The sequence below is a fragment of the Pelmatolapia mariae genome, linkage group LG16_19 (genome assembly GCF_036321145.2).
Source record: "Pelmatolapia mariae isolate MD_Pm_ZW linkage group LG16_19, Pm_UMD_F_2, whole genome shotgun sequence".
Classification (NCBI taxonomy): domain Eukaryota; kingdom Metazoa; phylum Chordata; class Actinopteri; order Cichliformes; family Cichlidae; genus Pelmatolapia; species Pelmatolapia mariae.
This window is the reverse complement of record NC_086241.1, coordinates 50,511,857-50,539,224: the sequence shown is the minus strand read 5'-3', so window position 1 is coordinate 50,539,224 and position 27,368 is coordinate 50,511,857. Positions and strand designations below refer to the sequence as shown.

The window sequence follows — 27,368 nt, the reverse complement described above, 5'->3', positions numbered from 1 at the left end:
CATTCACATTATAATTCATCAACATTCCTCTTGAGTGCTCTTGTACATCAGCCTGTACAGCACAGGTTTAGGCTCCCTTGTTTGTTTCACATCACGGTCTGGTGTGCAAATTAAAACAGAAATAGGAACATGTCTGCGCGACCTAGTGTAAGAATGCAGGCTCTGTAAGAGGTGTTTTGAATCCATTACCCTCTTTTATCTTACTCTAAAAACCTCATTTTGTTATATCAACTCATGTTCCTGCTCTAGCTGCAGAAATCTTTTACACACACACACACACACACACACACACACACACACACACACACACACACACACACACACACACACACACACACACACACACACACACGTGATTTTTTAGTGACACTGTTATTGATCGAGCCCAGAGCTTGCACAATATGTGACCTAAAAGTTTTCTGGCTGGTGCCATTAAGCCCCACGGAGAGGAGTGCGCTTGGTAATCGCAGTTCATTAAAGATGCACTGTGTGAGACAGACTGAGAACATGTCCTCCGCTGTGGGGGGCCCAGGAGACAAGGCCAGCACGGCTCTGCCCAAAGACGCGAACGGCACAGCACAGCATAGAGCAGACAAGATGGGCACAGGCTAAATATAGCAGTCTCACTTTTATCACCTTCACCACGTACGGGCCAGCTCGTCTGCCCACATATAACAGTGGTTTTATAACTGCACATGCATTTCTTTAAACACAACATACTGTGGGTCAGTTGTTATGTACAGTTTTATTTACAACTGAAAAACTCAGCAATGAAATCAACTTATGCACATTTCGTTATCTGTTTGGTATAATGCATAAATTGTGTATGCTCTATTGATTGCCATATATACATTAATGGCTTGCTCCATCAACATGACAACACTGACATAATTCTAAGTGGTAGCACATTTTTTAAACTTTTACTATGTATAAACATATGTTCTGTTACACTGTACATGAATTAACAGTCCAGAAGGCAGATATTTAAATATCAATATTTACATTCATGCATCCATCATTTCTCTCATATAGGTATATGGTGGGGTTTACTGTTAGCTAATACCTGTGCATTTTTAAATGCAAGTATGTGATTTTTTTTTTAAATCCCCCTCTATTTTCCACAGTTTAGCCAATATCTATACTTAACTGACAGCCACAGAGTACAGCCCACTCTCACTGAGTACACTCATCTGCATGCACACTCACAGACAGACAGACACACACACACACTCATACACGCGCACATGCATGCCCGCACAGACACACACAGATTTAGTGTATTAAAGAAAAAAAAAGAAAAGAAAGCAGAGCAGCGTTGAGTGATGCTCCAGTTCAGCTCAGTTGTGTTTTTCCAGCGGGGATGAGAAGGATGCCTGTGACAGCACTGAGTCACACACATCCTTGATGAGGCCATCCTCTGTGCAACCTGATCTCTGGCTATTGGCTAAGTCTCCTGTCTCTCACCAGTCACAAGGTCAGCTCTGGGCTCATGTCCCCTGTTTCTATAGTGATGGGCTAAGCCCTTCTTGACAGATAGAAAAATGAAGATTGTCACGTCCAGACAAAACACGGCAGAAGGCATCCAGCTGACCACGGGACATTGGACAACAAGACTTAACCGGACGACAGGGAGAGTAGGTTTAACTTGTAGAGGTGCTTGCACTGAGCGAACAAATCGGAAAGTCAGGACTGGCGTGTGATGCAGGACAGGAGCATTGTTCGGGTAACACACATTCACAAAGATCACATAGGACATTATGGAGGCCCCTGACTTTTTTAGCTGAAGTCTCAGGGAAACAGAAGAGGATATCAAACACCCAGAGACAAAACAACTGATACCAAAACTCTTTGCAGAGCAAGCGCGTTTTCTGCATCAGTGTCTCAACAAACCGACAGCCGGCTTAAAGCATTGGTGCATCACAAATGAATTATATGATCTATAAATTATTCACTTAGAAAACAGAGCTCTCAAGAAATAAGATGAATTCGTCAAGATGTTCAAGATTTGAAAAGATGTGAGTAACTTACAAGACCGTTGTTTTTCCCTTTTAAGTAGAAAAATAAATTCAAAGATAGACAAGTAAATAAATAGAGGAAATAAATACATGGATGACTGAAATATATATATATTACATTGAGCCTTCTGTAGCCTGTTTTGGCATGGCGAAATAACCAGAATGTCCCATGTTGATGTTTCTGCTCCTCCTTTGTTTATATGGATTTCTTTAAATTGCATAGTCAGAGGAATCCACATCTCAGAGCCAGGACCGGCAGCAACATCGTGTTTCTCACAAAGCATCTGTCTCAAAAATGGAGGGAAAAAAAAATGGACAGTGCGAGGGTTGGAAATATAAAAAAATGTTGCATTCCTTGTAAAAACTGCATGCATGTTATTTGTTGTGTGTGATGGGCTGTCTTGTCTGGCTGCCCGTGGGACTGCAGGGCTGCTGTATTGTCTGTTGTTCCATTGCAGATGTCAACAGTGCGTGAGGTCTGGATCTGCGGCAGACTGGCAGACAGTCCCTCTCCAGCCGGCAGCCAACCAGCCTGTCAGCAACACTTGCTGTTACTAAGAGCATAATGTTCAGCCTGCTGTGCCACTTTCGACACCATGGGGGGTTGTGGATCTTTCTCTGTGTCCTTTCTGTCTTGATTTTTTTCCCCCCGTCGATCTTTTTAGCTTTTCTCGAGCTGAATGGTGTCTTCAGTCCGGGCAACGTGCCAGGCAAAGAGGGAAGTTTTACCAATCTGAAAACCTGGGGTGAAACCCACTCGCATTCATTCAAGGTGAGAGGGAACTGTTGTAGTCAGGATAAGGTGAGCGATAATGGTGATGTCACTTCATGTTTACCAGGACAGTCTATACCACAGTGTTGTTTGTACCCATGGCCTTCTTGTTACGGATGCTCATGGCATACTCCCCACGACTTGTCCCGTTCTCTTCTTTTCGGAGTGGTTTCCTGTGAATAGACATTTTTACAAAGTGAGGATGAATTCCTTGATCAAAAAAACAAAGCAAAATGGCATTACATTCATCCATAGCTAAAGGCCATGCCATTAAACAGAGTTTGTGGACTGCTGACCTACAGACTGATTTGATTTCTCAAGCTGCTCTGGGTGGATATGCTGCTCTCAGCAATCCCTTCTAATAAGCTCAGTGTTTAAAGGTCAATTTTGCAAGGAGACAGAAGGAAAAGATACATTGCAGCACATGGCATAAGGCAATTACCTACTATGACTGGGAGATGCAATCTTCTCTTCTAAGTAATGAGTATGTGTAGCTGTCAAAACAACTTGGGAATAACATCGATACACAACCTCCTGGGAAATTCCTTCTCAAAAACCGGTTGCGCTGTAATGCTCGATCTTTGCTCTAGTGCAAAAGAAAACAGCAGCACATGATCCCCTTGCTGCTACTGGTCTGTGAAGAGCAGTATCATTCAATGTAACTCTTTTCATGCGCTCCTTGATGCCTTTGTGGTTATTATATTTGTCCAGTGTACTGTGGCTTCTGCACCGACCCCCTCAGCTGCCCTCCCCTGCCTGGGTTTACGTAACTCGGAGACAGATCTGAATACAGTTAGTACAGTCATTGTCCCACTCAACACTGTACAGTGCCTTCACTAGCACTGAGAACCCTTGAGCTACATCTAAGCTCAATATCTCCCCTCCTCTCCTCTCCTGGCCCCTGAAAGCCCGGGCTGGCCGGCACAACTTCAACAAACATTCAGTCCGGTCCAGCACAAATCTTTTTCCTTTCTCGGGCATCGTGCCGGGAAGGAATCGTGCAGACAGGGAGTCCTTGCAGGGTGAAATGAGCTCATACATGACATAATGCAATCCAATACAAAAGCTCTGCAAGAAGAAAGCACTCAGTGTGACTTGTGAGGATTAGCTTCTTGTTGAGAACTGAAGAGGGCACTTTTAAAAGGACTATGGAACTTTTTAAAAACAACAATGTATGAAAGTTGAATTCATGAATAATAAAACGCGCCGTTGCTTAAGACTGATGGCATTGTGTATTGGAAATTACTGAGATATGGTTTTAATGGTGTTATCATATCCAGAGACTTAAAACGCTACCAGTAATGAATCCAGACCTCTGACAAGATCTCATTAAAAAGTTAACATTACTTGGAGGTCTAATACACCTGATAGCATTTCTTTCCCTCCGTGCACAGGATTTTGCTGAATCATTATCACACCAAGTCTTTCAATATGCCTTAAGGATATTTTTCTGTAATAGTAGCAATATTTATACGATTCTTTCTTGGTGAGGTGTCAGTATGAAAAATGATCTGCCAGGGTTTTTTTTTTTTTTTTTTGCACCACTCAATATTTATAATTCTTGTGCTGTCATCTCAGTCTGTCAGCTGTCTCTTTGGGATGCTCCCACGCACTTTGACCGATCACATTTTTGCCACACCTGTTAAACAACCGTCTTGCCGCTGTCAGATTTTGAAAAATGCTCCCGTCTCGGCTGTTTTTCAGCTGTCACTTCAGCGCAGAGATTAACCTCGACCCATCTCCCTCCCGTGCTCGCCGGCATTAGCCCTAAAATCCTGCTCGGCTTGACTCCGTCCAGTTTTTACACAAGCAGTTACTCTGATCCGCAAAGTCACTATGAGGATCTTTAAACATTTTAAAGGGTTTCCATTCAAAGAAACAAAAACTACAATAGGGTGTAAGTCTTTGAGGATCCCTCACCTCACATTTTTAACTACTCTAACAGGATGGCTTTATCAGCCACTTTGGCCCAGGCTGAAAAATCACTGCTGATCGCCATGAAACTTTATCAAGCTATTTGTTGATACCACAGGATGGTGGCTGCTTTGCCTAATTCCTAATTTATACAGTGTTTCTTCCACTAGTTTAAAATTGGTGAGTTTACAACATGTATTTTATAGAGAACTTTTAATATAGTGCCATCATTGAGTCAGACTAACTTAGGTTGATTATTATGAGGATGTGTGTGTTAATAATAAGAAGGGAGGGAGATTTTACTGACTTTTAACTGAGCTTTTATACCTGAAAAGTGATTGGGAATTTCTGTTTAGATACTTTTGGAGGGCCATGCAGAAGCTGATCAACATTATGTGCGAACATTACACTTTCCAGAAAAAAAACTTTTAAACAAAACACAACAGTATGACTAAGACTTCCTGTGGGACTCCAGTGTCACCTGGGAGGGGTCATTTGGGTGAACACAACTGGGACACATGCTGGCCATGTAGAGCAGATGCTGCTTGCTGTGTCCCTGTGAGACCAGGGGAAAGCCTGAGAAAAGAAACTGTCCAGCCCCGGGGTGGAAACACTCTGATGTGGGGAGGGGGCGGTGGTCCCCACTGCTGCAGGGAAGGGATTTGGGATATACCAGTTTTACAGGTCTGTATTAATCTATTAATCACTGCTGTCGCCTGAGGGAGAATGTACAAAAACAGCAACAGTTACTCACACAAAACAATATGCTAGACACAATTATATCTGTCCCACAGGGAGGATGGAGGAGGAATCTCCCAAAGTCCAGCCAACATAGACTCTATAACAACATTAGCCTCAAACATTTCTGGAGTCCAGTTACAGAAAACTATGATAAGAGTTAAACAGACCTGTGGGTGTTGGGACAAAGTAAGATTTATTCCCGTTGGTTCCTACAGCAACTCTAAACAGATGAAACTACATGAACAAAGGGTGATATGGATGTTTCTGTAAGACATGACAAAACAAAAAGATAAACCAGCTTTGATGAAGGTGCGATAAAACAGTGTCCACATTTATCCACGGACGTTGCCACATTTTTATGCAGGAATATCCGATGACACCATGATACGAGGTCTTTAAGCATAGAAACATGATCCTATTCTTACTTCTGTAGCAGACTGATAGTTTTATATCATACTTCTTTTAATAAGTCAGTGACTGTGGCTGGGATGTCCACTCATCACTGGTTGACTGAAGTATCATTTGGAAAAACACTGAACACAAATTTATGATGAACAGTTTTCATTCATTTCATTTATGTGAGTTTGTGTGCATGCGTGTGTGTGTGCAAGCCAACCTATAAAAAGCAAAAAAACTCTTACATTACCTTATTTGAATTTACACACTATCCCATTCAAGGTCATCTCCTCAAGCACAAATGGACTGTTGTAAGTGCTATTTTAAGAGCTCTTCCTGGAAGCTCTGTTCTTACCTGTTTAATATATGAGCCTGTTTCAGCTTAGACCTCAAACCTTTATGTGAAAGCAACCCCTCCTTCACGTTAAATATCAACAGTAGTAACGGGAACTGAGTCTCCAGCAGTGCCCTCCTTGGAGGAGGCCCATCGCGTGAGTAGCGTGCTCATGTTTTAAAGTTTCACTATGAATTCATCCACCAGGGTCGGACTCTGGAGGTGGAGACTGTACTGTGATGTTCTGAGGAACTGCAGGGAAAATTTGAACCTTCTACACTCACATTGTAGCTTTTAGCCACATCAACACAATGTTCACTCACCACCTGCCTTGCTTTGTCCTCTTCCACAAAATGCAATTGAAGTTGAAAGGCTCCACACAGTGGAGGAGATCCAGAACGCATTGCAGATGCATATGTGCAAGTGGACAGAACAGGAGCCATCTAAAATTAGCACGAGCGCTGGAAGTAGTCCAGAGCAGAGATGGCTCTAAAGCGGACTGCTGCTATGATTTTAATCAGTGACGTGTTTTGCTCTTTATGGGTGGAATCATAGAACTTTTTTAATGTCCCTCATTATATTTGGTGCAGCCAGTTAAATTTAAGATAAAAAGGAGTTTTATTCTAAGTCGCAACTGAATAGTGTTGAAAACGGATGAAAAAGCAATTAACAGAAGTCTGGCATGTCTTGATGATTCCACATGAGATTTAGCAAGTAAGAGAACAAGATAGGATCTCTGTGCTGTTCGACACCGGTGAGCTACAGATTCCTGGAAGCTGCTTCGGCCCTGTTTATTTTTCTCAGGATGTAATCTCCGCACTGACTGACCATGTCGCTTTGGGCCACCACACAGGGCAGAGCACTGGGGCCTCAAGCCGACCTCTGCCCGGGCCTTCAATAATAGATGCCATGCTGTTGACACGTGGCAGGTGGCAACACAACACTTCACAGGTTAGATGAATATTTCATATCAAAGCTGTGCAATCACAGCGCACATTGCTGTTTGAAGTTTGGGGAATGCATGATGGTGAAATTAGGACATGTGTTGGGCTGTTTACAATTACTCCAGCCATCTGGAAATTAGAGTAACATGGTATGGTTCAAAGCAAACGCATTACAAAACAGACTGTAAAAGTCTGTCACCGGTTTTGATGGTGCCGGTTTAGCGATTTCGAAAATAAAACAAAGGGAGATTAATGATGTGTGAGCAAATATTGTAGCATTTTCCGTTTCGTCTTTTTGAGTATTTTGGATGTTCTGTGTTACCCTTGAAAAGGACCAGCTGGGATGCATTATCCGTCTTTGAACAAGCCTCCCTGAGCGGTAAGTGATTGGGAAAAGCATCTAGCTTCATTAGTCAGTTGGTCTGAGTTTTATTTGTTTTGGCGCCTTGGATGGCTGACAGCCTGGACTGCAGTATCATCTCTTTTGCTTTGGATGGTACAGCAACACTGAAAAGCAGCGTGTGCCTGAATCCTCCTCTCTGTGCTTGCACACCAGCCTCTCTGGTGCTGTGGACTCTGAATAGGATTGTGTGGAAGTGCTCTTTTTTTTCTCCTTTTCAGTCCCGCTTGCTTCTGACAGATGACTGGCAAGCAAAGATTACAAAAAATAACAAAAGGCCAGGAGGGCTGGGACCTGCAGTGCTCGCTCTTCCACTGTCTGTAATGCTTGGGCCTTGGCCCTCGTCCAGCTGATTTTCATTGGGAAAGCCCGGAGCACTAAGGAGCTGGGAGGGCTATATATAACCGGGCTGTGTTTTTCTCACTGACAAACCCTTTTTCACACTGTTATTGACTGAGATGCTGAATTACTGCCTTTGCTCGCTTTGGTAGACAACACTTTATCTGTCCTTTTTGGCTGTGTTGTTTCCTCTCCTTTCCCCTCTGGAACGATGGATGATTAGAGAATCCAAGACAAATGCTAAAGCAGTCACATCTTTCCCTGGACCGCTCTGCTACTGGCTTTGACTAATGAATGTCTAATGAGCCTAGTCTGGACCTGTGTATATTCCCTTCTCATTCTGAGTAGAGGGCAGCTTGGTGTGGCACAAAGTCTGCAGTCTAGAGCCCACAGAGCTTCAGGACACGACCTGCTTGCATGTATAAAAGATGTGGCCTGCGACTGAATGACTGCGCAAATTAATTCATAAATAATGACTTGGGTTTGGGGCTAGAGCCCATATTGCAACAACACTTTCCTACCACTGCTGCATTAAAAAAAGGTGCCCCTTGGCTACACAGGGGGCTGGAGAATTGCCATAATGAATTCCTGAGCCAACCGCCCATTACTTCCGCTGCCTGACTTTGCCTATTTGTTGTTTAAAGAAAGGCGAAATAGAGTTCTGCTGAAGAAAGCCATATCTGGCATGCAGGCTTAATATAGTCCCATAAATATAAGAAGGTAGGATACTAGATCTTTTTAAATACATATGCATAAAACATAGAAGTAGCTTCTTGATTTAATGCCTAATTCTGCACACATGGCGTTCTCACGTGGTTAGTTATGGACTGTGAAACACGCCAAGATGATGAATGAGTGCGTGTAAAGATATTGTGTGTTTATGGATGGGTGCACGCAAGTATCCTTTACAAACCTGGCACGATTCAGATGTGACTGTTTTTGAAATATCTGTGAACATTAAGGGAACGTCGGAGTGCACGTGTGACACCGTGCTGCCTGAACGGCATCAAGAGAATTGGGTCTGGTTGTGCCGCAGAGTAAAACCTCACTCAGACTTTTTTTTTTCTAATAAGCCAAATGTGGAAAATGCTGCAACAGCAGTGTGTTGGGATTTCCTTTGCTTGGCTCTTGCTTTCACATTTATGAATCCAGCTGCCATTCTAGGATGCGTTAGACTTTTATGGGAATTAAAATCAATAAAGCATTGTTATGTCATTTTGCACTTCAGCAAATGAATTCAGCATATGGGATATTTCTGCTTGACTCAATGTAGTGGATATTTACAACCCACCTAACCTCTGACCTCAGTATGACCTAGGGGGGCAATGGCATAACTCTAACAAAAAGGCAGGACACTTATTAGAGTACCCCACGTGTCTATTTACCCGCCTGTCTCAATCCGTGACTGACTTCTGCTTCAGTTAGTCCTTATTTTAAAATAATTTGGAAATATGTGAGGTTTTAATTACAATGTTAAACAAACAGAATTAAACATGTTAGGGTGGCTTCTTACCTCTTGATAGCTTTGTAGCAGATGATGATAGCTGAGAGGAGGAAGATAAGTGAGGCACAGCCCACCGTTCCGAGAACTACGATGTCCATCTCCATCCACCACGGCCTCCACAATTGCACCTTGGGCTTTTCCACTTAGAAACAGAGTGAAAGGGGCAGCAAGGAGAGAGAGGTGTAGATACAGAAGAAGACAATAAACAGAATACATTAAAACACATCATTAAAAAAGGTAAGCGCATTATGAAAAATGCATTAATTATATTTACACTTAAGCCACAATGCTGACTTGTGTTTTGCATTTTGATCCTTAGTAAGTGGCTTAACATTTAAACAACACAATAGTGAAAGAGAAACAAGACGATTTCTCTCCTCTGCTCTTTTTGTGCTGGGATGCATTCGTGTCCTCACCCGTTCTGTAGGTCTTAGGTGCAACGTTCAAAGATATCCAACCCGACACCATGAATCATTTAAGGTCCTGTCAGCCTTCCCTACACCAGCACTCTTGTCCACACCAATTACTGTTGCAGGAACCTCCTGCTCTTTCCACATTAGATTCGTGGAGTAAGATCACTCACCAGGAATGTTGTATAACATTGTGTGCATCAGAATCTTCGTATCTCTATTGCAGAATTTCTCTCGCCTTGGTTTGCAGCATCCTGTGCTCTCCCACCGTCTTTAAATCAGGTTTGTCATGAGCATATCTACCTATCATTCAAGGAGAAAATACCCTGTTCGGTACATAAAATAACAAGCTCCTCCTGCATGTAGAGGATTTTTGTTATGAATGAGACGAATGGGCTTACACCATAGCAACAAATACTCCTGAGTAATGCTGAAGACTATTTTTCCAACACAGCACATTTCTACACAGCAAATAAAAAGGTATGGCTCTCCCTGGTACAGCACACCACATCATAAGTCACTGTGAATTTAAAAGCTCCTCTCAGCCAAACTTCCATTTTAATCCTTCGTTTTGTCAACGGCTGTAGGATTTAATTCAGTCAGTGGTAAGGATCTACTTTATTGTGATAGAGCACAGTCCTATCAAGGGAACTCAGATACCATTTTTAGCACGCAGACACTTCTTTAACTGTGCCAATTTTTCCTCAGTTTTATTAGACTTTTATCTGATAGATGTGGTCCCAGCCATTGTCCCAGTTTTCATGTTAGCTGTGCATATTCATTGGATTTTAAAGACGACAGTTTAAAGCACATTTTCAGCTCAAAGTGCTCTGCAAATTGGGCTGCTGAATGAATATTTAGATAATTATGCATGAAAAATGTGATGACAAAAAAAAAAAACTCCCTTTGAATGAAATATTAATAGTGTCTCCACCCACCGCAAACATATGTGTGCAAAGATAAAAAGAAATGAAGATTGATCCGCTTATCTTATTAACATGACATATTGCTGTTTTTTAATTTGGTTGTTGTTGGAGGGATCAGATCTTGTGGAGGCAGCACTCAGAGGTCTGAGCTTGTATTGGCCGAAGGCCCACCTTCACTTGCAGTCAGATGGTTGTGGCAGGATTCATGCAGTGACCTTGACAACAATCACAGAAGAGTCTATAACTCTCGATTTGTAGGTAACTCACATGGTGAGTCAGGGGGAAAAGGAGGTCCATTTGCATTGACCAGACAGGAAAAGAACACATTGAAGCTGATTGATTAAAGTCCTTCCACTGCTTCGTGATTAAGTATTCCCCCCCTCCTTGTAATACGAAGGGCTCAGGATGAGTGATTCTAAAGAATCACAGTAATAGCTGCATCATCAGCAAAACACCTGTCCCATATTTCAGCACTGTTCATTAAGGTGCCTGAGATGAAATACAAATCATATCAACTTTCAGCAAGCAGGCCTGTTAAATATGTTTGCCTTTTGCTCAATAGATTTAGCACCTCAGAGTGAGACGAAAGAGGAAGGGGAAGGGGAGCGCTGCCACAACAGGCGCTGGAGCGACACAGATATCCAAGCTTGTTGTATATGAGCACTAACACTCACGCACACTTATTGCCGCCAGCTCGACTTCAAAACAAAGCTGGAACTACTGGGCTGGATCATTAGCCCCTTATCTCTAACAAATTATAGCTAATTTAATTAACTCATCTGTCTTTTAATCAGGGGTTCTCCAGAGGGAAACCCTACCACTGAACCGCTGAGCTTGGCAGCCCAGCAGGCATGGATTTCACAGGCAGCCGGGTACTCCCCAGGGTCAGACCCAGTATATATTAGTCTTGTGTTCAGCTGTCAACATCCTGCTGGCTCTAACACACACACAAACACAAGAGTGCAAAATTACACCCGTGCACGAGCACTCACACGTTAATCTCAAGAGGTTGATGGTGCATTTTCCCCGTGTACATAAATGGAAACACTTCAAGTCAAAACAGTTTCTTCAGACTAGCCACTTGCCCGACACCTGCGTCTGGCTAGGAACAAGATCCAACTGTGGGCTGAGAGCAGACAGACTGAGACGGACTTGGAGGGAGACAGCTGTGAAAGCTTGGAGGGTGAGCTGGAAGCCTTACCTGTGGTGCCCAGTAGCCGCGGGGGCGGCGGTGGAGGCGGCGGCGGTGGAAGTGGAGGGTATCTTCTACAGTGGCATGCCAGCTGGCACTGTTCACTAACTTTCTCCGCCACAGTCCGTGAGCATGACCTCTGGAGCTCTCCCTTATGGTGAGAGAAAAAAGAGACAGAGGGAGAGAAAGAGAGATTGAAAGGACTGAGGCTGTGTCCCTTAGTGCATTACTCAGAAGTACCATCAGCACAACACTGTGCAGCACAAATGGAGATGCTTGAATACTCAGCAGCCTCTTAGTTTGTAGCACTGTGGATATCCTCTCAGCATTCTTTTCATATCGCAGCTCCAGTGTTGTTGTCACTGGGGCTACTGTGTATGTAGTACATGTAAAATAGTATCACATATATGGCTGCAGCCCGCTCCCTGTAAGAAACCACCCACCAACAGAGTGGGCAGCAGGCTGCCCCGAGGAGTGTGCGTGGGTGGACTTGGAAACTCAAGCAGATCACATTACACATGAACCCTGGCAACACTGCGTGCGCGTGAACAACTGCTCACCACTATCTGTAGGCAGCAGCATGGGGCAGAGGTTAGAATACTCATCACTAACATATGCCTGCTGCAGGGATCCTGGTGGGATAACTGAATGTTGTTATCATATAAACACAGTTGGTTACTCCGTGTTCCCACAACAAAAAAGCAGAGTGCCTCTGTGTGTACCTGGGCATAGCTGCATTTCTTATGACCTGCTGCAAACTCACTACACACGCCTGCCTGCCAGCATTCCCTCAACACAGGTGTGCTCTGGAGCGGTGATCCCACCAAGTGTAAGCTGGTATTATATGGCAATATAATATAAAGAGCACACAAGTTACTTGGAAAAGGTTATTAGCTCCACAGCTCTTATCCATAGTCCATCAGTAAATGAAACTCAAGTTACATCAGTGTAACCTCTTCTCATGCGTAAATTGTCAAGTGGCGCGCCTGAACGTGATCCTTACCTGGCACGAGAGTAACAACAGTGAGAGAAGGCAATGACCGAAGAAAAAAGGCCAAAAACTTAAAGTAAATGGCATTAGATCTTGGCACAGCATTCCTCTTGCGCTGTTCTCGAAGATACTAGGCAGCGTTTCCAACAAATGAATGCAGTATACATAGGCTTGAACTGTTTGGGAAATAACCATCCACCCTATCCAGTTCAGCGGCGATATCTGTGACAGGCGTCTCCAGAAATAGTTTATGCCACAATCATTTTCCTCTTGAAATCCCGTTGTCGATAGCATAGGACAGGCGAGCCGGTGGAATGAGTGGCAAATCTCGATAATTCACATCTCGAAAGTAGTTTTTTGCTTTCTGGCACTCAGATAGCGACCTGAATCACGCCGCTACTCCGTGCAATGTGAGGGCGGTAGATGCCCGTACCTTACATCCCTCCTCGGCTGCAAGCATGAGCGCAAATGGACCACTCAAGCCATCGAAGTTGAAGGAAAAAACGAACCGAGAGAGATCCTCGGGAATATCGAGTGGTAGGATTCCTTGCAATGGCATCACACATCCCCTCTCAACTTATCTAAGCTGAGCACTGTATGGGCGAGTCCGGAGGGCAGAGCCGAGGGTTAAAGTGATGCATCCTCCTCTGTGCCAAAATACGGCGGGCTGTTTTATACGGGAGCATCACCACCGCGCACTTGATGCAGCGCTCACATCAGCTCATCCTGACAACGTGTGCTCAAACAAATTCGCCTTCCGCTTCTTAAAAAGTCCCCCCAAAAATCAAAGAGGGAAGGGCATGTGGTTGTGAAGGCGTCGGTAATGTCAGCTGGGCTTTGTTTGTTTTGCCTTGTTTACTTGTTTATGTCTGTGTTTGATTTTTTCCTTTTTTTAAAAAATAATAATAATAATAATGGCCCAGGCGGAAAGTATAGCCCACAATGCGTGGAGGCGAGTCTGTAAAGATGACGCGTACTAGAGCAAATTAAAGTCAAGTGGAAAGCTAGGGAGAGAGAGTGCAAGACGCCTACCGACTGAAAACACTGCCATGCCCGTGTTTGATGTGCTGTGTGCCTGCGAGAACACTCTCTGGTCCAGTGTCCCAAAGTAGGCTGAGATAAACAATACTGATGTAACCTGGCATTTACTGCTAATGCTCAACAACCCGATCAATTATAACAGTCTCAAAAATACGAATGGGCTTATTGTAAAACATTAGTTTCTTCTTGTTATTATTGCTGTCATCACAACACCTTTGACCCACACTGATGTCGTTTATAAGAGGTGATGCTGCGGGGCAGAGTGCAGAGAATCAGACTATGCAGTGGGTAGTTTTTAAGAGCTCAGTTGCATAATATTGTTGGTGGTCTTCACTAGGGACAGTTATGAAATTACCTCAGAGCCCTCAGTCGGTACTAGAAAGCCAACGTGACATTCACTTGTTGTAACAGCTGATTGACAGGACAGGAATAAAATCCAAAGTGTTCTTCTTGGTGTCACTAGGGAGCCAGAGCTAATACATTTTTTAACCACATTAAATGATTTATTGATCAGCTGGTTCTCTAGTGCTGATGCATTACCTACTTGATCAGAGCTGGAAGATGATGTAATGACTGTGGCCTGGTCAAACCTCTCACCCCTCAGGATTTTCAGCTGTTTAAAGGAGGTATGTCTCACATTTTAAAGACCTCATTATGTGACAAACCATTTTGTAGTACTTGAATAATCCCCACACATCTTCTTGCAATCTCAAGAGATCTTTGCAACGCTTTAAAAATCACCTCTGAAGCCCACTAATGTCTTGTTAAGAGTTTGCTAAGAACATGTTTGATCCTGATGTGTCAATTTTTGCTCGTGCAGTGCACAAACCTGCCTCCCAGCCTGTGTGTGATTTTCATAGCTAATTCATGTTTCATAAATCTCCAATCTACCGTGGCGCCCATGTGACTTGTCTTTTGCTTGGGAGAACTGCCTGCAGTTTAAAATAACAGAAGTGACAGCCAATTGTGTCAAAGCCTGTTCATACCAAATAACATCTAAGCCGAGTATTTAAACAACTTTGGATTAAGATCAGTGGATTCAGCATCTAGCCTTAAAGCCTTGTTGTTGCAGCCGAGCATTTATCACATGTCGTGCCTATGAAAAAAGCTCTTCACGGGCAATAAAGAAGTGAGCTCATGCAAAGGGCCATGAATTACTTTTAGAGTGGAAAATCCATAGCTGCTGTCAGGCTGTATTTGAAAATGCAGTGCAGTGCAGAGATTTTTCAGAGTTTTTGGAGGATAAAACAAGCCTGTATTTGGCATATGGTCTGCCTAGCAGTTCAGTCCATCCATCTCCCCTACAGTCTGTCCCAATATTGATTATCTGACAAGAGAAAAGCACTACATCCTCCTGTTTCCTTCCTGCTACCTCACCTCATTCCAACAAGCAGCAATTTGCCACAACATACATCATAGGCCTTTAAAACTCAGATAAGAAAACCTCTCTATGTAATTACTGTGGTCTTTCAGCCTTATCATCCTGCCAAGATACTTAATCTGCCTCTCTGTATAAAACAAAGAGCACCCCAACATCATGTTTTTATCAGAACAAGAAAAAATAAGAAGACAAAAATCACAAGCCCTCTGTCATTGAAGTAAAACAAACGTTTGTATCAAATAAGCTTAAACGGGTTTTATTTGTATTATTCGTAGTTTTCTTGTATTACTTGTCCTTGTGTTATATCAGTGTGCAGGTATAACGTTAGATGTGTGCTGTATTCATGCTGGGCTGCATCATAGTGAAGGTAGATTGCCATCTAGTGGAAAAACATGGCAACACATGACTTTAAGGCGATTTAAACAGAGGTTATGTTGCTTATTGACACATTATTATTGGAGCTGGTGGAGATATTAAGCTTGGGGTTGTTATTTAAATTAGCCTGTACTGTGATAAAACAACTCAAATACCACTGGAATGATGTTTAAGATAAATACATTCTGAGGAATATCAGAATACAGTTGATGACTTATTGGACAGTATTTTTCAGTGTACTCCTTATTTTACATCTGCACGTGGCTTTTTCCTAACTCTTTAGTAAGGGAAAATAGATACATCTTATAAAGAAAAAGCTTCTAGATTTCTAGACACACACATGGACATGAATGACCGTATCTACTGGTACTTCTACATTTAGCTGTAACTCCTATTCCCTGTTAAAGAAAAATGTAATCTTTATGATTTTGCAAATCCTGCTGTGTTATATGGGTACAGTTTTATTTTTATTTCCCCGTCTCTGTGCCTGATCTTTGCTTTGTGCTGCTTTTACACTTTTTTCTCCCTTGCAGATCAAACAGTGTCATCTTGTTGTAGTTATTTTTGAGCAAAGGCAAGAGGTAAGGTACTTACCATAAGTTTCACTAATGGATGTGGGATGGGCAGCTTCCACAATGGAGGTAGCAAGATTACAGATGTATTAGAGCTCTGGGCTTCTTCTTATTGGGTTTAGGCAAAAATGGCAAAGATGATGATGGCTCTGTAGTTTGTTACAGAGGCACATAACACGTCTTGGCTGCAGCTTTTTTCTGGGTTTGTTTGCATGCGCAGCAAATACATACAAATTAGGTGTATATCTTTGGCAGGAGTTAAAATGACATCTTTGTTTCTGTTTTTCTATGATGGACAGCAGACACACTGATGCCACACCTTTTGCACCCGTATAAACTGTATAAAGTGAACAAAAATGTGCCAAGAGGTTCATTTTCCTCCCACTCAGAACTTCTGTAAATAATAAATAAATAAATAAATTCAGCCACCACCCAGTATTTATGGATGCCACTATGCTTCCTCTTTCTCTTTCTCATTCTTCCTCACTTCAAAAGCACAGGAGTGGGGTGACAGGCCTTGGGGAGGGGGGGGGGACCGCATTGTTAATTGGCCTTTTCAGCTAAACAGAGAGGTGAAGGGAGGAAGAAGAGATGAGGACAATAGAGTCCCACTGCCTCTTCAGAACAAGAGGGATGCACCGTTAAAAAGATAGACCGGCCGATGCACATATAGACCTGCAGCAGGGCTCTCCTCACACAACCCCAAACTAAGTGAATGAGGCAATTAATCATGTGGCCCGCAGCTAACCGAGTAAACGGTCTGTAGCCTCGATATAGACTGCGGATAGTTAAAAAAAATTCTCTCCTGGCTCCATAGCATAGGACTGTGTCAGGATTTGAGGCATGAGGTGTTACCAGACAAACAGTTCCCTCACATCTCATTCCACTGCTGCCGCGGTTCAGTGGAACGATAGGTACTCTTTTTCCACTTCAATAAGGGGATGAAGCTCAATTAGCATTTCACAAGTCCCATTTCCCTCCTCTATTGCAACCTTCCCCGCCGAGCCCATGCTTTCTCTGGGGATTGTCCTGTTTTGGGCCCTTGTTGCCGTTGGCAGGGTGACAGTATTCGAGTGTGCAAACTTGTGCTATTGTCCGCGGGCCAGAGGGAGCCATGGAGACCCCATAATATGACACAGGAAAATGTTTGCTGATGGCAATTCTATGGGCTTTGTCCGACTCTTTCTCCTTCATGACGACTCGATTTAAGTCTCTAAATGTTTGACTACAAATGCAGGAGTGCTATCCAGCTCCTTTCCCTTTGTCCCCCGAGGTTTGAATGAGTAATTCAGCCTTTGTGTCGCTCGATTGAGGGGGCAAACAGAAAGACAAGATTCTTGAGCCTTCAAGACCCTTTCCATGGTTATGCACTCTTCAGATCCCACCACCCCTCACCAAATCCTACAGCTGACATCACTCTTGGGGAGGGAATAACGGGCTTATGTGTTAGAAACTCAACTTTAACCGCTCTGATATCAGGTTATAATGTACGCATGCTCGACAAGAATTCGCACTCGATTTTTAAACGCACATTTACTATTTTCGGAGCAGAAATCATCTTGTAGGAGAAATATCGCATCCCCTCAGCGGCTTTCCCCCCTCCAGATCTCCATGACAACAATTTGCGATGGTGAAGAATTTGATACCAGGGCGCTTGGAGGCTGATTGGGGTGCATTGTAAGAGGCCTGGGGTCGCTGATTGGTTCAAGGGAAGCACCATAACTACAAGGAGTTTATATTCATTCAACTTGTTGAAGTGCTCCTATACTGCAGCCTGGGAGAAGTCTGAGGTTAGACTGAGAGAATCTGGACTGATCCAGCAGTGGTGAGTAAAAGGTTATTAATCTCTAATATCCAGCATCCCGCTCATTTGAGGCTTGATTGCGTGACTCGTGTGTTTCTCATTTCTCTTTAGATCCTGACGGTGGATTGCTTATTTTAACATGGACTGAACAAACCCTCGATACAATATGGCAAATGCAGACAGTGAGGTCAAAACTTTACTAAATTTTGTAAATTTGGCATCCAGCGACATCAAGGCGGCCCTAGATAAGTCCGCTCCGTGCAGGCGCTCCGTGGATCACCGGAAATATCTCCAGAAACAACTGAAGCGCTTCTCTCAAAAATACTCCAGAGTCCCAAGATGCCACACACACAGGTCTGCGGAGTATAGGTGCGCCAAACCGATGGGGACTGTCCATCAGAGTGTGGCAGAAAAGGCCAGCTCTGGTGCGCAGGATGTGGATCACCTGGGGAGCTCTGTGGAGCAGGTGCCTATGAGGAAACGCCAGCTACCGGCCTCATTTTGGGAGGAACCTAAGTTGACCCCAACCAAGAGGGAGCACTCATATTTAGGAATGAAAAGGAGCCATGCAGGCACATCGGAGGGAACTGAGACTGAAAAGAGGAAACGAAGTTATGATGATGATGCAAAGGCCGCAATATCTGCGTGCAGCCGGCGCAGCTCGGCGGATAAAGAGACGCTGAAACTGGACGTGACCTCTCACCACTGCGTGAGTGTGTGCGGCTGTTGCCCTTTCCAGTACCACGGACACCAGATCCTTCACAATCACATTTTTGTCCCTCATCCGCCCCTGGGATTGTGGAGCAAAGCAGCAGGGACTGAGACGGAGAGATCCGAGCATCCTTATGGACAGAAAATTCACACGCACGTTGTTGTCAAACCCATACCGACCAAGCCCACCGCTCAGTCACCAATCTTCAGTGTATTTGGATTCATTTAATTAACTCACTAAATGAACCCATCACACAAAACGCGTGTAAATAGGACTAATGACTTTCAGCGTTTCTCTTTCAGCATTTTAAAACGAGATACTTCCTCCAGCACTTATTGAAATGCTTCATCTATTTTTGTGTTTTAAACCTAAAGGACTAAATTGCACTGAATAATTTCATCATCTTCACTTTCATGCCAGTCTTATGCCTGAAAATTGACAGTAAGGTAAAAAGGTTTCTACTTTTAGGTGTCTACAGAGGATGATTGTTCTTTTTTTAAGTCAAAAAAGTCATAGAATGAATCCAAACATCCTGTTTTAGTTTCCTCTTTTAAGTATGAGAATCGCCTTTCTTTGTCAAAGTAATGTTTGATAGGCACATTTGAAACAATGACTTTTATTTTTAAATAAATGATTCAACTTCCCTTAAAAACTCCTTTGGGCACAAGATCATTTTTACCTTTTGCTAAAGCTTTCTCCAAAGGGAAAAACACACACACACACACACACATTTTGAAGGACAGATTAAAGAGGCTTATTGTCACTTCACATATATTATAAATAGATATTTATACACATAGAATTTCTTTGAGAGGAACATTTACAGATTCAAGATATCAGACACGACTAAAAAAAGAACCACGAGAAGATAAATATAGTCTTATCTCTGAGGACTATATTGCTTGAGATTCATTTTAAAGTCAGTCAACGTGGCTCAGGTATCTAATCAGTCTGTTTGGCAGAGGTAAGCTTGTGATGGATCTCAGTCTGTGTCCCCCCATCTGGGTCCGAATCTTTAATCTACAGAGGTGCAGCAGTGGACATGGTGACACTAAAGACAAGACAAAAAGGAAAGATAAAGAGGCTTGTCGCTTGCTTCCTTGTGGACCACATTTGCATTCAAAGGACGTGTGAGGACATGAAAGAAAAGAGTGAAAGAGACATGTTTCCATCTGATACTTACACAACTTCCTCTTGACAACGTGCCATTCTTCATGGCTGTCCAGCAGTTCAGTGAGCTTGCTGCACAGCTGAACATGGCCAACATACTCTAGCAGCAAGTCTATAATTGGCCCTGCCCATTTACTCATTACTGGCGTTGAGATCCACTCGCAGAACTAAAGAAGAAAATCATATAAATTTACATTACTGAAAAAGAACATGCATATTTTTGTTATGACCAACTTTTTGCTCTTTTTGCTCTTTTTGCATACCTGTGTTATCCTCTCTGAAGGCTCACTGCAATTTAGAGGAAGCATGCTGCCATTCTGGAAAGCATATCCATTACTGCCAGCAGTTATTATATCGGATTGTCCTGTAGCTGGGTGAGGGGCACTGCCATAAGCACACGTAAAACAGGAGAGCGCATCACAGCCATTGTCCAGAAGGCACTTGAGTAGAGGCAGATTATTCAGACAAAGTGCAACAAGAGCTGGGAATGTGGTATTACATGTTGGGATGCTTGCGTTTACATCAGCTCCTCTTTCCAGCAGTAAAGACACAGTGCTGACACAACCCTGACGCACAGCCATCAGCAGAGGGCTGACTGGATCCAGGCTTAGACTAGCACCGGCATTAAGCAACACCTCTGCTGTTTCGGTGCTGCCGTTAGCAATAGCAAAGTAGAGGGCTGTAGTGCGTCGATCGGCATACTTGATGGAGTGGCTGTGGGGCAGTGTGGCGTTTACATCTGCACCTGTCTTCAGTAGCACAGCTGCTACAGTGTGTCTGTTGTGCTCTGCTGCCAGGTGGAGGGGGCTGATCCAACTGTGCCGGAGCATGGCTCGACTTGTCACCGAGATGAGCAGAGATACAATCCTGAAAACAAAGCAAAAGGATGTTAATGTAAAGTTAACACAACAAATACAGAGAAGTTAGAGCTTACAGCGCCGCTCCATTGCATATTTTAACAATAAGTTTAGGATATGAATACAAATTTTACACACTAATCAGTATTTTTTTTAATTATTATTATAATTTCATCCATTTTGCAAGTGTTAGTATTTGAACTTACTTGTCATGTCCATACTGGGCAGCGATGTGCAAAGGCAGCAGTCCTGAGATGGTTGGTTTGTTGGCATCTGCATTTTTAGTCAACAGAAGGGCCGCAATTTCCGTGTGGCCATTTTTACTCGCTTCATGCAGCGCCGTAACCCCATCGCATGTCTGCGTGTTGACATCTGCACCTAAAATAAACAAAAAACAATCATCATTCTTTTATAATATAATTTCATTGAAATCATAAACATGAAAACCTGGAATTTTTTTGTACCTTTCTCAATAAGGTAACACAGTGTCCTCATCTGTCCTTGCTGAGCTGCTACAACCAGTGGAGCGATGGTGTAGGTATTAGATGGATTAATTATAGCCCCAGCTCTTAACAGTATCTCACAGATCTCTGTGTTGTTTCTCGATACAGCCTCATGAAGGGCTGTCCAGCCCTGGGCACACCGCTGGTTCACAGTGGCCCCATAAGAGAGAAGAAGGTTCACCATGTCTATGTTCTCAAGCTCGCATGCTGAACAGACACAAAAGACACGAGTCAGCCTGGCTCCATATAAGTTGTTGTAAGAAATTCTTAGCCCACAGCTGTACCTTTGTACAAAGGTGTTTCTTTGCTCTTGCTGCTGATGTCAGGGTCAGCACCTGCTTCCAAAAGACACTGCACACAGGCCAAGTGTTCACAAGACACCGCAAGCAGCAAGGCCGTCTGCTCCTGCAATGTGCGCTTGTCTACTGAGCCTGGAAGGGCTAGAACAGAAAATACACATGTTAAACAAAACAAGCACACCTGGCATTTTAAAAGTCCTCCCGCAATAGATTTAAGTTTCTTTTCTTAACATGTGATTCATTCAAGGGTGACAAATTACATTTCTGGGATAATTCTTTGAGACTTTCAATCACCTACCCCTTAACAGGGTCTTCAAGCACTCAGCCTGTCCACAGTAGGCAGCATCATGCAAAGGTATCCATCCATCATTGTTCTCCTTCAGCACCCAGTGAGAAGAGGCTGTCAGATTTTTGACAGTTTCCACATCTCCTCTTTTGATGGCACAGACCACAGGATCAACATCCCTTGAAAGGAGAGAAAAACCCCTAAAACATTAAGTAGTCTGAATACAATCAAGTGTATTTTTAGAAAGACACCAGATCCTTATGGGAAAGGCAGTACTGACCCTAAAATCTGTACATTCGGTGATTATCATCATAATCTTAATTGAGAGAAGTAGAAAAAACAGCGATTTTGCTCTTAGTAACCCAGGATGTGTGATTTTTATTTTTGCTATTTATGCAGAAGACCTCAGTTGCACACAAGAGCCACCAGCACCCTCGCTCTGAAACACACACACACACACACACACACACACACACACACACACACACACACACACACACACACACACACACACACACACACACACACACAGGCAGCCTCAAATAGTCCACACAACAATAAAAGACTCACTCCGGCTCTGACGTGCCGTCGCTCTCATTGTCTCCTCTCCTATCCCCTCGCAGTCGCGACACAGCTTTATTACCGGCATAACGGAACTGAGACAAATAGTCAGAGTAGCTGAATTTCGTCATTACTGAAGGTAGATTTCGCTGTTTTCCTTCCCAGGGCGTCGGCGTCGGCGGAGCAGCGCGCAGAGCCGAGCGGGGCTCAGCTGTGGTCTCTCAGATTATTTTGGGACTGTATTGTCAGGCAGCAGGATGACGGACTTATCCATATATGTCAGAAGACTCGGACGTTTAAAGATAAGAGAAACAGCCCTGGAGATAATGCAGTGTAAGGCCAGCTCTTTTCGTCTTTACTGGCTGGTTTCCAAGTTAGATAACGAGACTGATATGTGACAACTGCAGAAGATAAACAGAGACCCCCACAACGAACCATTAATCACTACTCCATTTTGAAAAGCCTGTGCACATTGACTGTATTATAAGCGATTTTTTCTAGGCCTAATGTCCCTAGAAAAAAGGGAGCAATACATAAAAAAAAATAAATCTTTTGATAAACAGACTCCAAACGTCAACACATAAAGCTGTTGAATGTAACCCCCCACCACCCTAAATTCCCAGAAAAATACCGAGGATGTGACCTCTGCGTCCTTCATGGCAGCTAGAGGCGTGGCCTGCGTAATATCTTCACTCCAGCGACGAAGACACTGTTATAGCTCAGGTAGCTTATTTATCAGAAGATACCAGCGTATTAAATGATGCCAAAGATCATATTTTCCTTCTAATGTCTTCGAGATTTTTACAATTTAAGTCCTGTTGGGGGCACCGATGAGCCAAGTGTCTTTAAGTGGTGTTTTTGCTCAACCATGTGAAGATGGGTGACAGATTAGAGGAAAAAATAGAACTCTTGACCCTATAATGAGGGGGTCCAGTGGTCCCGTTATGTTGCGGGATGGAGGCATTTTGTGGGCATTGTTTGGGTTCACATGTCCTCTTGGAGGGAAGGGTGACTGCAAATGAATTCAAAATGAGTTCTGAGTAAACATCTTTATCCGCTTATGAGGGTGCCCTCTGGGTATCACCAGCTCTCAGCCTAAATATACACTTATGGGAGATTTTAGATAAAGTCTTTGAGGGAACATCTTTAGTCAGAATGGTAATCCATCACAGAGGAGTTCCAGCGAGTTGGAGAACAAATGCTAAAACACAGTGGAGGTGTATTGGTGTCAGATGTTGGCACACACACACACACACACACACACACACACACACACACACACACACACACACACACACACACACACACACACACATGGCAATGTTATGCTTAACTATGAAAATGAAGCTATGAATCTATGTAAATCTAAATCAGTTTGCATACATTTCCATAACGGAATGCTGAACGTTGGATATAAAACTGTGTTTGTAATTCCTTTTGAGAAAATATACTGCAAAGAGCCAGGAAAAAAAAACACCCAAACCAAAAAGGAAACAAACAAAAAAATTATTTGCCATTTAATAATTAAATATCCAAATCAACCACAGAGACTACATATTTACTTAACTCTTACTAATCTGCATGTCCAGTCAATAAAATGCAGTAAAATAAATACGCAAATGGATATTTTGGACATTTTCTTTACTTCCTTGCCAGAAGAAAAATATGCTATTGAAGCAAAAATCTCAAAAGTGACCAGTCCATGAATAAAACCCACGTTATTATTTATCTGATTTTTTTTCCAGCCTTATGCTTTGTCAGCCAACCATATGAAACAATGTGTAACAAAGCTTTCATTTATGATTCTACAGGCACCACATATTGATTAGTACCTTTGTTTATGGCCTCAGTGCAGCTCAGAACTCATTTGCTTATTTTGACTCACATGTTTGAGCATGTGGCTTGTGAGTGTCGTCTAATCACTAAATCTCATTTAACAGGTTTCAGTTTCTCCACAAGAGTGAAAGGTTTTGCGACTGAACTTGAGAGACTCTCAAGGAAGTAAATCTCGGTGTACTCTAGACCTGAATATTTGTGTTTTAACAAGTTGCTTCCCCGTACAGTAAAAACAGTCTTGTAGGGACAGAAAGACTTTCCTTAACGCCACCTGTGAGCACTACACATTAATGCTATTGGTGCTGTTTTATTTGTGTGTCTTTAAGGTTTAGACATCTTAACATTTGCATCACATGTATGTAAAATAACTATAAAACATGATGATTTCATCTCCACTTACTACTCAAATACATCCTTTTAATTAATGTTGTTTTCATTGAGCCTCCACAAAATAACCCATTGAGGCTCTTCACCATCAGAAAACTTGTAGTAACTCTGCTTTTTTAACAAGCAACGCTAAGGCAGTCAGCACAGACCGGCGCTTTTCTTTTCATGTCTTTTGTTTTCATCTTGACGGCTATTTAGATATACTGATACGTCAAGGGGGCATTTCACGCCGTGCCATTTACAAAAATGTAATGAATAACTATCTCTAATGTTTCACTAAAAAACGATTAGGCATAGCATTTGCGGTATTTGGTGACAAGATAATGTTAAATTGTTAAGCGTTAAGAAGTGATAGCATCTTTTCTTACCTGAGCAGGTTTGTTGTGGTGTTTTGTGAAGTGTGGAAAGTCAGGGAGCATCCAGCCAGCCTGTCTTTGATGTCGCTGTTTAGTCTCTGGTAAAGAGACCCAGCTTTTTGGACTGCAATCATCACAGGAGGAGATTTGTTGTCCAGTCTTAAGTGCAGAATACCTCAAAAAGTGCTGTTGTCTTTTTCATAGATGAGTAAACACTATTCACAATAGAAGTTGGAAAATAGAAGTTAGAATATCAACAGCAGCAATAAAATCACAGGCACAGTATAATACACACATCCCATGTGAATTAGTGACCTAACTCATATAAAAGAGCTGAAATCTGCAAAGGCAGAAATCAGAGAGCAGCGACTCAGGCAGTGAGGGGGGATGCCTTTTAAGGACATGTTCAGCAGTGTTATGTTCCACTTGGTACTGCTGTTCCAGAGAAGGTGCTGGTGTGTGTAGTGTTGTTAGTGAGTTATGCAACAGAAGGATAACAAAAAAACATGAAGCTGAGATTACAGGGCATGATTAATGAAACATAAATATTTTACAAAACAATGACAGAGACAATTAGAATTAAATTAAATATAAAAAATCCCCCCCAAAAACAGCTTGATAGACTCACCACATGACATTGTTCTTTCTCCTTATGCACAAAATATGAGTTACTTTGTAGAACAAATATGTTAATCCTAATCAGACGGGCTAAAGGATTCTGTCATAACATGCGTCACCTCTTGCTGCGACTGTGTGAAGTGCAAAAATGAGTCTGAAGAACAAGCAGAATGACAACAGATTGTTTCACAATTACTTCTTCCGAAATGTTTTTAAAAAGTGCTTCCTCTATTGAAACTGGAAGTGGCCTCATAGTTTTATGACGACGAACAAGTCCTTCGACATATTTATTTTCAACCACGCAAACGGGCTCTATTGCAAATTCCTGGGCAACCTGCGATCTTTCCCCAACAAAGTCAAACCAAAACATATGAAAACACATACGTATGACTCAAACACCTGCAAAAAAAAAAAAAAAAAGCACCGTCCTGTCACGACATACTAACATGTCAGGATAGGAAATGAACAGGCATATTCAGTACCAGTAAATCAGTGACTCTGACAGTTTCTTCAAGCTTTTATGATAAAGTTCATGAGGCCTTCTTTCCCTGTGAAATACCAGTGCATTTGCTCTTTAAAAAAATAATAATTATTAATTAATTATTATTTTTAACCAACATTTATATAGGACATGGACATACAACAAGTAAAACAAGACAAGTTGAAACAGACAGGATAAAAGAGGGATAGCAATAAAAAGTAAACCCAAAATCAACCTGATTTATATGTGTGTACACACAAATGCACACAAGCCCACCTGAATAAAGACACATGTCTGCACACATACCTACACACACACATATACAGATACATACACATATTCAAGGGAGGAAGAAAAACAAAAACAGGAAAAAACATATATGCATGCACAGCTATACATGTACATAGTGACATATGTAGATGCACGTAAGTACTGATGGGCATTTTGATTTCAATTTTACAAAACAGATGGAGCAGTTCTGATGGCGGGATTCTTAGGAGGGAAAGAGAAAGTGGGAGAAAGATGGAAAAGAGACAAAAAAACAGCACATAGAAGTAGGAAGGGTAGTTAGAGGTGGCATGGTAAGTGAGAATTTTGTTGGTGTATGTATTGTGACTTCCCTAGATTGTAGAGTATTTTTCTTGGGCTGTAGTCTGTTAGCCCTGAGTTTCTCCCAAACCTTATCGGAGGAGGCCAGACTAGAGCATGGCTGCCAGGCAAAAACAGCCCCCAGAACCAAGGGAGGGGGGGCAATTATATGGCAGTCAATGGTAATCTAGGTTTACATTGCTAGTTGTTGGATGTAGCTATTATAGAGCTTTCTTGCAGAGTTGTCAGGGACTTTTCAGCTGTAACTACAATTATAACAGTGATGGAGTGGTTTGTTTATAATTATTAGTGGCTCCGTTCCAGTTCCAGATTTTTATTGGAGTGAACTCATTTTCGTGTTAAACCGCTATTACCGTTCAGTTGGTGTCCTTGTGTGTAACCTGTAGAAGATGAAGGTCTAACAAGAAGTGTGTAGGTCCTCTTGTGAGTGTGTGAGAAGCAACATTTCCAAGATATAGGCTGAGCCCCTCGGAAGCAAACATGGATCTGAACAGGGAGTTTTGAAAACGGCTTTTCAACTGATGTCCACGCTGTTCGATCGTTAACAAAAGAAAGGTCTATTTATGGTACATCTCACATTAATCAGCCATGTGTCACTGGAAAAACGTCGACTGATATCAGTGATGTTGTGTATCACTGCGT

At 42.6% G+C, this 27,368-nt stretch overlaps 3 protein-coding genes across 4 annotated transcripts; 1 reads left to right on the top strand and 2 right to left on the bottom strand.

Moving 5' to 3' along the window:
• Positions 1-774: 774 nt before the first annotated feature.
• prima1 (proline rich membrane anchor 1) lies at positions 775-13,781 on the bottom strand. Its single transcript, XM_063499499.1, has 4 exons — positions 12,891-13,781; positions 11,897-12,038; positions 9,369-9,501; positions 775-2,960 (listed from the first exon to the last, which is right to left on the bottom strand). Exons 1-4 carry the CDS (start codon positions 13,170-13,172, stop codon positions 2,861-2,863), a joined length of 657 nt encoding a protein of 218 aa, XP_063355569.1. The 5' UTR covers positions 13,173-13,781; the 3' UTR covers positions 775-2,860.
• Positions 13,782-18,217: 4,436 nt separating this feature from the next.
• LOC134644219 (protein FAM181A-like) lies at positions 18,218-18,991 on the top strand. Its single transcript, XM_063497030.1, has one exon. It carries the CDS (start codon positions 18,218-18,220, stop codon positions 18,989-18,991), a length of 774 nt encoding a protein of 257 aa, XP_063353100.1.
• Positions 18,992-19,485: 494 nt separating this feature from the next.
• Positions 19,486-25,760, bottom strand: LOC134645395 (ankyrin repeat and SOCS box protein 2-like). 2 transcript variants are annotated; one of them, XM_063498818.1, is made up of 9 exons: positions 25,647-25,760; positions 25,031-25,233; positions 21,891-22,057; positions 21,578-21,733; positions 21,255-21,500; positions 20,997-21,168; positions 20,197-20,800; positions 19,947-20,100; positions 19,486-19,814 (listed from the first exon to the last, which is right to left on the bottom strand). In XM_063498818.1, the coding sequence occupies exons 2-9, from the start codon at positions 25,150-25,152 to the stop codon at positions 19,684-19,686; spliced, it is 1,752 nt and encodes a 583-aa protein (XP_063354888.1). In that variant the 5' UTR covers positions 25,153-25,233; positions 25,647-25,760; the 3' UTR covers positions 19,486-19,683. The 2 variants fall into 2 exon arrangements, with proteins under 2 accessions (XP_063354888.1, XP_063354887.1); XM_063498817.1 differs by lacking the exons at positions 25,031-25,233; positions 25,647-25,760 and adding an exon at positions 22,449-22,913.
• Between the last annotated feature and the right edge of the window lie 1,608 nt (positions 25,761-27,368).

Coding starts and splice junctions, on each gene's coding strand:
- prima1 (XM_063499499.1), bottom strand. CDS start 13,172: ATGCTATCGACAACGGGATTTCAAGAGGAAAATGATTGTGGCATAAAC. Junction 12,039..12,890: donor TGTTGTTACTCTCGTGCCAG/GTAAGGATCACG, acceptor TCTCACCATAAG/GGAGAGCTCCAGAGGTCATG. Junction 9,502..11,896: donor GCGGCTACTGGGCACCACAG/GTAAGGCTTCCA, acceptor TCTGTTTCTAAG/TGGAAAAGCCCAAGGTGCAA.
- LOC134644219 (XM_063497030.1), top strand. CDS start 18,218: ATGGCAAATGCAGACAGTGAGGTCAAAACTTTACTAAATTTTGTAAAT.
- LOC134645395 (XM_063498818.1), bottom strand. CDS start 25,152: ATGATTGCAGTCCAAAAAGCTGGGTCTCTTTACCAGAGACTAAACAGC. Junction 21,501..21,577: donor AGAAACACCTTTGTACAAAG/GTACAGCTGTGG, acceptor GTGTCTGTTCAG/CATGCGAGCTTGAGAACATA. Junction 21,169..21,254: donor GTGTTACCTTATTGAGAAAG/GTACAAAAAAAT, acceptor TGTTTATTTTAG/GTGCAGATGTCAACACGCAG.